Source organism: Cordyceps fumosorosea, assembly GCF_001636725.1.
Source record: "Cordyceps fumosorosea ARSEF 2679 chromosome Unknown scaffold_115, whole genome shotgun sequence".
Lineage (NCBI taxonomy): Eukaryota > Fungi > Ascomycota > Sordariomycetes > Hypocreales > Cordycipitaceae > Cordyceps > Cordyceps fumosorosea.
The window spans coordinates 2,050-11,663 of NW_017387415.1; the positions used below are offsets into that span (position 1 = coordinate 2,050).

General features: G+C 41.7%; 2 protein-coding genes across 2 annotated transcripts; both read right to left on the reverse strand.

Annotated features, from left to right (window-relative positions):
* Positions 1-3,179: 3,179 nt before the first annotated feature.
* On the reverse strand, positions 3,180-5,824 carry ISF_09971 (glycoside hydrolase family 3 protein; the record flags this gene model as incomplete). The annotated part of the gene is made up of 7 exons (XM_018853570.1): positions 3,180-4,518; positions 4,575-4,741; positions 4,796-4,925; positions 4,977-5,080; positions 5,135-5,367; positions 5,467-5,667; positions 5,761-5,824. 7 exons carry the CDS (start codon positions 5,822-5,824, stop codon positions 3,180-3,182), a joined length of 2,238 nt encoding a protein of 745 aa, XP_018699241.1.
* A 2,084-nt stretch (positions 5,825-7,908) lies between these two features.
* ISF_09972 (serine/threonine-protein kinase Sgk2) lies at positions 7,909-8,463 on the reverse strand (the record flags this gene model as incomplete). The annotated part of the gene is made up of 1 exon (XM_018853571.1): positions 7,909-8,463. The coding sequence occupies one exon, from the start codon at positions 8,461-8,463 to the stop codon at positions 7,909-7,911; it is 555 nt and encodes a 184-aa protein (XP_018699242.1).
* Between the last annotated feature and the right edge of the window lie 1,151 nt (positions 8,464-9,614).

Below are 9,614 nucleotides of genomic sequence, written 5' to 3' on the forward strand. Positions count from 1 at the left end.
CTAAGCTAGTATTACTTATATATAATAATATATAAAGAAAGTAGTAGACTACTTATAGTATCTAGCTAACTAGTACTAAGTTAGGGATAAAGTATAGCTCTTACTCTATAATATTATAACCTTAAGACTATTAAAGAAGCTTAACTAGGTTTAAATAAAATATATAATAATAGTAATACTATTACTATTAAATATAATACTTAATATACTAAGGGACCTTTATAATACTTTTTATATAGATTTAGTTAAAAGAGTATTAAATAAGAGTGTAAGACGACCCCCTTCTATCCTAATTATAAGAGGATTAGGCACCTAAACTATAACTTATTAATAATAAGGATAGTAATAGCCTAAGGGAGGAGTTTAAAGTATTAGTAGTCCTTTAGGTATAAAACGTATAAGGAAGAGGAGGTAGATATAAAGTATTAGTAAAATAGTAGGGGTATTATAACCCTATATAAGAACCCCTTAATACACTATAAGGCACTATAGTGCTTTATAAATTTAAAATAGAGTAAGGAGATATATACTATAACGTAGGGCTATAGGAGGCACACTTATAGAAGAAGTGTAACTAGAACTAATAGTAATATAGGATGTTAATAAAAGAATAGTAAGATAGTAGTAAATAAAAAGAATTTATTTATTATAATAGGGGCTCCCTAATAGACTTATAGTGTTAATAGGGCTACACTTTAGAACCTTAGTATATATAGCCTACGCTTATAAAACTACTTATTAAAAAAGAATATATAAAAATATAAAAACTCCCTAACACTATAAAACCCTACACTAAGGGAAAAATAAAAATAAAATATAAGAAAGATAATACTAATATAAGTGTATTAGATAATAGAAATAATAAACTTATAATAGTCTATTAGAGAAGGAGACACTATTATTAAAGGAAATTAACTCTATATTAAAGACCTATAACCTAGACTCTTACTTATAATAGTAAGGCGAGCGCTTATATTAACTATAAACTTAAGAAAAGATATCCTAATATATTAGGGTGTATAATCACTTATAGCGCCTATAGTGCCTATACTAATAGGATCACTAGTTAGAATAATAATAGTATAAATAGTTATTATTATAAGTATAGCTATTATAGGAGGAGTGTGACTTAGGCTTAGGGGCCTTAAGGGCCTAATATAGTGTCTACTAGCTTATAATAAAGGCCGTTACGCCCTTAAGAAGATAGGCGTTAAAAGCGACTATAGTTATATTAAGCTTATAGTAGTGGTTAGCCTTAGTCTAGTGGTTAGCCTAGAATACTATTAGTAAAGTATAGTAGTAGTAGTAAAGGCACTTATATTAAGAGCTTAGATCTTACTATAGATCCTAGATAGAGTTAAGTTAAGGGAGGACACTATTAATATAAGGTCCTAATTAGCACTATAGTGGCTACTACTACCCTTAAAGATAATAGTGTTTTAAGTGCTAGCTAGGGTTAATATAGTAGACTTAGTATCCTAAGTAGTAGTAAGAGTAGGGGTAGTAAGCACCTTAATAACGTTAGTATAGAGTGGGTTAGCCTTAAGGCAGGCTATAATATTATAGAGCTAGGCGAGTACTAACACTATAGTAGGGGTAGGCTTTACCTTTTTTAAGCCTAACTTACTTATTTTACCTACTATAGTAACTTTAATTACCTTCTAGTTAGTAATAAAAGAGGTAGTATAGTAAATAAGTTAATATAAGAGTAGGCTTATAGTAAAAAAGTATAGACGTCTATTATAGGGCTTCTTATATATAGAATACTAAGTATAACCACTATTAGTAGTTATCTTATATTATAAAGTAAAGTGTATTCTTATTAATAAGAGGTAGTTAAGGTAGAGAAACTAGACCTCTTTAATAAGGTCCTACTACTTATTATTAGAGTTACCCTATAATAAGATACTACCTTAGGTATAATATAGGCCCTTATAGCCTTTTAGCCTAACCTTATTATTCCCCCTAAGAGGGGGAGATAATAGTAGTATAGTAGTAGTATCTATTATAATATAAGTCATTTAGGGTTAAAAAGGATTTAGAATATAAGTAAGGAATAGTAAGTAATAATTAAGAATAAGTATAAATAGAGATATAATAAAGTTACTTACTAGAGGAATAATAATAAGAGGAAAAGGTTTAAAGGGGAGGGAATTTTAAAAGGAGATAAGATAATATTAAATATTAATAAAGGGGGGGGCTAGTGCTTTACTTATGGCTCACTTTTATAACCTCCTAATAAAGAGCTATCTATAAAGTAACACCCTCCTTAGGATTAAAAAGAGGCTATTAGGCGCGTACTAATATAATACCTACGTTAGAAGGAATAAATAATAGGCTACTACTAACCTAAAAGAATACCCTCTATAGTAGCACGTATAAGAAATAAGTAATAAAGATAAGGCTATTATAAAAGGGACTCTAGATAAGATAACTAATAGAGGGCGACGTTATAATAGCTAAGGGGCACTATAGAGGGGTTTTCTATAACCACGACGGGGGGGCTATATAAGAGCTTAGGCCACAGCCTAGCTAGACTAATAGCCTAGTGGCCTAAGGTATAGGGCTAATAGGGGGGGGGGACTCCCCCTTATGTATAGTAGCCACTTTGTTATAACCTCCCTGCCTCTTCCTCTATAAGAGATTTATTTTAGCCTTATATTAACGCCTTCTCATAGTAGCCGTAGGGCTAGTCCTTAATATTAGACTTTTTAAAGACTTTTTAAACCTTTTATAATAAATATTAGTAAAAGAATATTTTTAATAAATTAATATATTAAAATATAAATATAAAGAAATTTATATAAATCTTTAAAAAATAACTTAATTTTAAAACTACTAAAAAGAGTATTTTAAATAAGAATTAACTTAAATTCTAATATAGATTTTTAATTATATTTTATTTAAATTTATTTAAAATATTTATATAGTTTTAAAGTTATATATTATATTTATATATACTTACTAGTTAATAAGTGGCTATTAATTAGGGGGTGTTTAATATTATTAGAATTAGTCTCTATATTATATAGGGATAGCTTCTATGGTATGTGTGTACTACCCTGAAGATGGGATATCCACACTAACCTGTACTTATAAAAGGCAATTAAATTCAACTCAGCTCGTTCATAACAATCAACCCTATCTACATCTTGGTTCCTTCAGCCCAAACCATTCATCTAAATGGTCAGGTACGTCTTTAGCGGCAGATTCGAGCTGCTTCGCCCAACATACACCTCATAGCGCCCTCTCTCCAGCTTCCACTTCTGCGCGACAGTGTCCCAAACGCTAAGATCCCTCCTGGTCAAATCGAACAACACGACCGTCTCTTCTCCAGCCTTGAGGTACGGCTTCTCAAAGCCACGAAGCTGCTTCGCGTCCATTCCGGGAAAGCGCACGTACAGCTGGGCCGCCTCAGCACCATCAACGCTCCCTTTATTGCCAATTTTGGCGGTAACGGTAGCGATGTGGTCCCAAAGGTCTGCCTGACCGCCACTAACGATAGGTCCGGTAGGATACTCATTAGCTGCGCTGGCACTGGGGCTCTGGATTGTGATGTGAGAGTAGTCGTAACTGGTGTAGCTCAGTCCGAAGCCAAACTCGTACCGAGGCTCGATGCGGTGTTTCTCAAAGTACTTGTAGTCCAGGTAAACACCCTCTGTAAAGTCTGCCTGAGGATCCGGGTTGCTAATGTTGGAAACAGGGTTGAGGAGTGGCCCGTAGTCCTCATCCTGCTTCGCCACTGTGTAGACCAGCTTACCCGAAGGGTTAGAGTCGCCCCAAAGGAGGGAGACGAGTGCTGAGCCGCTCTCTCGGCCGGGAAGGTGGGCAAAGATGATGGCGGTGACGTTGGGGTGGTTGACGAAGCCATCGACAAGCCTCACTCCCGCATTATGGAGCACCACGATGGTCCTGGAACACTGGTCTGCGACAGTGTTGATCATGGTATCGGTGTAGTTGTCTGCGAGGCCCGGGCGGTCATAACCTTCAGAGGACCAGGCGTTGCCAAAGACGATGCAAGCAGAAGAGTCGGCATCCACAACAGGCTTCGCCGACGTTAGGTCCTGCTTTAATGTGAATCCGGCCTGGGCTGCTTTGGCAACGAGGGCATCCTGTGGCGAGACAAAGACTGAAGGCGTGATGGCCCCAGATTCGCCGCCGCCCCAAAGTGTCCCGAGGGGCCCGATCACGCTTGAGTATACATCAACGCCCCATATGGGAGCCTGGCCAAATAGCCAGGTAGCAAGAGTATCTCCCTCGGTCGGGTATGCGAGCGGCGGCGTGTTGGCCGAGTATCCAAATATGGAGAGCTTTTGGAGCGACTGGTTGAAGGGCAGAGTCTGCTTGTCGTTCTTGACGAGGACATGGCCTTCGACTGCTCCCTGGAGGAGGACGGCTGTAGCTGCGGGATCGCGAGCATCCACAGCGGTGTGATTTTGGAGGACATCGACTGGCATTCCGATTCCCGGGGTTGGAAAGTCCTTGTCCTGATGGACCTGGTACCACGCTGCGATGATTCTGCACTTATGAGTCTCAAATACACGAGATGGTTGGGCCAGAGGGTTGACACTCACCTCGTCGCCATGTCTGTCACCCTGTCCTCTGGAACCGAGCCATTGTTGACGGCCTGAACGAGAAGTTTACCCCAGAAACCCTCCGTGTCAGGCATTCCCATATCCAAGCCTGCGAGAGCATCGGTGACACCACTATGCTGCGCGCCCCAGTCCGAGACGACAAAACCCTGATGCGTTAAATTAGTAGGACGCACGCGCGTGATAAGGCTCAGTCAAAGTACCTGGAATCCAAGCTCAGTCTTTAGGAGCCCATTGAGGGTCCTGTCGTTGCCACAGGCGTTGGTGCTGTTGATGCGGTTGTAAGCGCACATGATGGTCGCTGAGCCTGCTTTGACAGCGTCTTGGAATGCCCTGGAAACAGTCAATCAGCCGCATCTCTCGTCTTGATAGCAATAATAATACCAGAGATACAACTCGTGCATGGTCTTGTCATCAACGTTTGCCGAGATGGCCAGCCTCCCTTCGTCGGGGGTTCTGTCGGTCTCTTGTTCGTTTGCGATGTAGTGCTTTTTCCAGGGTTAGCAACGTCCCCTTATCCTTTTTCAGGCGAAAAGACTTACCTTTGTGGAGGCCATAACTCCCTGTTCCTGGATCCCAATAACGCTTTCCCTAACCAGCGCCCCTGAGAGGTAAGGGTCAACCGTGAAGCCCTCCCAATTGCGGCCACCTTTGACAGTACGCCCGACTGGGCCGACCATGGGGCCCAGCGCTATGTTGGCACCTTTCTTTCTAAACTCAGCGCCCATGGCCACGCCACGCTGGTATGCGAGGTCCTTGTTCCAGCTGCAAGAAGCTGATTAGCCATGTTGAAAATGTCGTATAACTTCGAGCGACTATACTTGCCTCGATCCAACGGAGATGCCACTGGGGTAGCCATTGACCAGATCCGTACCACGAACGCCATTTCCCGAGTCGCTTAGACACATGCCGGGGAAGCCAAGTCGTGGAATGGGAGCGACGGCTCCCACACAACCGTTCTGTTCCCCTTCAACTCCACCAGTGAGTTGGACCTTTTCCTCCAACGTCATATTGCCAACAAGCGCAGCGGCTTTCTCGTATGCTTCAGCCCAGCTGTCGTTGCCAGGCATGCCAGCTATTGAATAACTAGTTAGCCCTGGTTGAACTTTCAAGGTCGTAAATGATTGGATAGAGAGTGGAGATTGTTCATAGGCCACAGCATATTTACCGTTAACGAGAGCAGCAGCGCCATAGGTGGCTAAAATAAGCGCGAGCGACTTGATCGCTACCATGATTGCAAAACAGGCAGGGCTTACTTTGTGAGAATTGTCAAGTCAGTAGTTGACTCCTTCATGTCTTTATATAGTTAAAATATAGCTACTGTTCGTCTATTTTAGGCATGCACTTTACAAAATTGAGGCGGATTTCATTGAAGAATCCCATCAGCGCCACGATACAGGTGAATGAAACCGTTGCTGCAATCTCCACATACAACGTACACTTTCCAAAGTAAGTTGATAGAGCTATCGGGCCGAAGACTCGTCACCTTCTCATACTGTAGTAGGCTCGTTACCTTTGTCTTTGAGCGACTGTTTCCTCGTCATAAGCGAGATTGCGCGGTTCCTCGGTTGAAGAGTTTACAGCCTAGTACTGACCTAGATTGCACATATTACAATTGAACCTCAGAACCTGTACAAAATCATGGCTCGCACTCGGACGTGTTACAAAAACACTGACAGAACGGTCACTATCTCATCCGGCACAATGACCGTTCAATTGAGATTATCTGTGCAACCCGCACTGACTGTGCGAGTGCAAGTCAAAGTAAATGTCTTTCTATGACTTTGACAAGTAGTGAAATCAGGCGTGATGGTGCTCAAATCAAGCTGAGCAAAGTAGATAGGGGGGTTGGTTGATGGCGCCATGGCGATGTTATAGGCATAATGACAGAATATAACTAACTAATGAGGCGAGAATCACGGAAAGGCGGCAATCTCGAAGAAACGGCAGATGTGGAAGGGCCAAGGTCAGGAAGTCATCGCCACAGCCAATCGGCCCGTTTAGCATGCTACCCTGAATCGCCGCCCATGCAGATCAGGTTTCTCAGCCGATGCAAGCAGCATTTACGTAACTAGTACAACAGTTAAGAAGCGGCCTAGATTGTTTCAGTTCATACCGAAAAAGGTGGCGACGTCGCTCCCTGGTATGAGAATGAGGTTACTGGTTCAAGCTGCTTGATCTGGGGTGTGATTTTCCTGTCTATGCGGGGGCGGGGGACGTTGCCTCTTAGCGATCGATGCGCTAATTCCCATGATGCAAGGGCTAACTGAGATTCATCTTGGTGGTTAACTTACGTTACAGGCTCCTGCCTTATACGGCAGGCCGCAGGTGGAGCGGTTATTAGTGGGAGAATGATACATGCCTTTTTTGACGCCTTATTTGATAGCCAACATCACTACCTGAGAAGCTACCTTCCTAATTCATAAGCCTCTCTCGTTACATACAAAGACAAATATGTATTTACTCATCATGCAACTGTTGATTTTCCCCTTTCATGAAGAATTGTCAATCATCTACTTTACTGCGACACACTACATACTATCAAAATACTACTCTTTCACGCCATCACGCCAGCTAAGGCTCTTGGTGGCGTCGCCCTTGCTCGTCCTTTGCCGATTTCCATTTCAAACTTTCTGTGGTACGAATGGAGATCCATGATGAACCACCAAATGACACGAGTATATTCTGTCCAAGTCGAAGGCCTTTGAAACTAGCATTGCACACGGTCTCGTTGGATAACCGGGTCGTGTTCTTAAGAGCTTGGACGCTGCTAGACTTGGACAGAAAGAAAGGCAGTCTCACGCGGTACGACAGCCACACTATCTCATCACGCTTTATTTCTCCCGTCACACAAATTTACAGCGGCACGTGTGCGCAATGTGAAGTCTTTGTCTATCGAACAACAGAAACCGGGGTCCTTACCCACAACACCAAAAGGTGGCGTCAAGATTAGGCAAGACATACCGACTCATCTCCTTACCCTATGCAGATGTCCCTTTTTAAGGTCCTTACCAGCGCTGTACTTTACCTTAATAATAACCTATGTTTTTTTATTTTCTTATTCTCTTTGTCTCTATTATCCTTTTTATGTTCCTTATTTTTTTATGCTTATTATTCTGTCTATATTTCTTCTTCTTGTCATCTTCTCTCTGTATTACGCGTCTACCTCCAGGGCACTCCGCCGCCCTCCAACGCAATAGCTCCCTCAAACGCCGCAATCATTCCTTCATAAGTTGTCATCGGCAACAGGCGTGCCGTCAGTGCTATCCCGTACAGGAAACAGAACTTGGTGCAGTTGCTCCGCCAGGGACTTCAGTTAATCGAATTGGCTGCCGAACTCGCCCAAAATGTCTCCAATGTTTTCGCCGGCCATGTCCAGGGACTTGCGTCCAGCCAATTCCTCCCAGTCGCCATTGCTCCATTGCCAAAGCCTGCTTCCCTCAGGCGGAGCCTCGGCGCGGTTCGTTATTACCGTCCATAGGAGGACATAGAGAAAAGACTCCAGGTCATGTCGGCAAGTATGGGGTTCGTTTCTCAGCACCCCGATTGCCATGAATGACCTGGTGACAGTAATTTCAAAGTCTGCTTCATATGGCTCGTCAAGGTTGATGGCGGAATCGAGGTCGATTAAAATTCCCTTCGGCTGTCCTTTATGGTGGTGATCTACCATGACGATATTCCCAGGCGAAATATTGCGGTGGAGAATTCTGGCATCGTAGTAGAGCGACTGATGACACTTGATGGCGTCCCGAAACACTTGCAGCAGTTCGACAACAGACTGCAACGTATGGAGGGGTCTGCCGAGGGAAGAAGTAATCGCGCAGACCAGGGGTGCGATTTCTAAAGAAGTTTTTCTATTTCTTCCGTGCATTGAAGGAGTCTGCCGCCAAGTTTTCGAGGATATAGGTCGATTTTGTCTCTGTCGCCATTCGACGGGGTGACAAACTTTCTCTGAGGTCCCTATCGAAGACCACGCCCCAAATTGCCGGTAGTCTCCAGCTCCTTGAAGTAATTTAGGGATACAGCACCCCATGAACATTTCTCCTTGGCTAAATTTAGAAGCTCATCTTCGGGACGATCTAAGGCCCATTGCCATTTGAGCTTTAGGACGTAATTCTAATCCTGAGAGTCTAGTGCTTTAACCTAGTAACAGGTCGTACCTGTACGAATTAGGTATTATCGGATAACGTTGACCACCCACTTGTGGGCCACACCCACCTGTGGGCCACCTAACCTCGCCCACTTCTAACGATAATGTTATAGATGCACTAAGGTGCTATAGATGAGGGGTAGGGCGGCCTAAAGAAGTAACTATAGGGCGCTTATAAGGGCGTAAGAATAAAGGAATTTTAATTATTTATATTTATATACTTTTTAATTATTTATATTATATTTTAAATACTTTTATATTTTAAAATTAAATATTATAATTAAATAATAAATATATAATATTTATAATATACTTATAGTAGTGTTATAGATGCACTAAGGTGCTACAGATAAGGGGTAGGGCGGCCTAAGGAAGTGACTATAGGGCGCTTATAGGGGTGTAGGAATAAAGGAACTAGTCACGTGACTGGATCACTAGGGATTATAGTAATCTAGCGTTAATCTAGGATCACTAGGATTATAGAGTAAGCTAAGTGATCTAAGTAATATAATAGAGGATAGGATGGATATATAAAGAAGGGGATTTCTAGTAAATAGCTAGACTAGATCTCTACTAATTAATCTAAGTAATAGTTCTACTATTAGGAGTAAACTCCTAATATAACTTATATAATAATATCTACTTATATATATACTAGGTGTGTACTTATCTAACTCTCTACTTAAAAAATAGACCTACTATAGATTAGGGTTAAGCCACTATTATATTTTAATTAGTCCTATTTAGTGAGTTACTATAAGAAACCTTAAGTAGATAACTAAGATATTAACTATAAGTGAACCTACTAATAATACCTCTAAAACCCTTTAGAAACTCTTAGTAAGAGTTAAATAACTTAAAAAAGATAATAA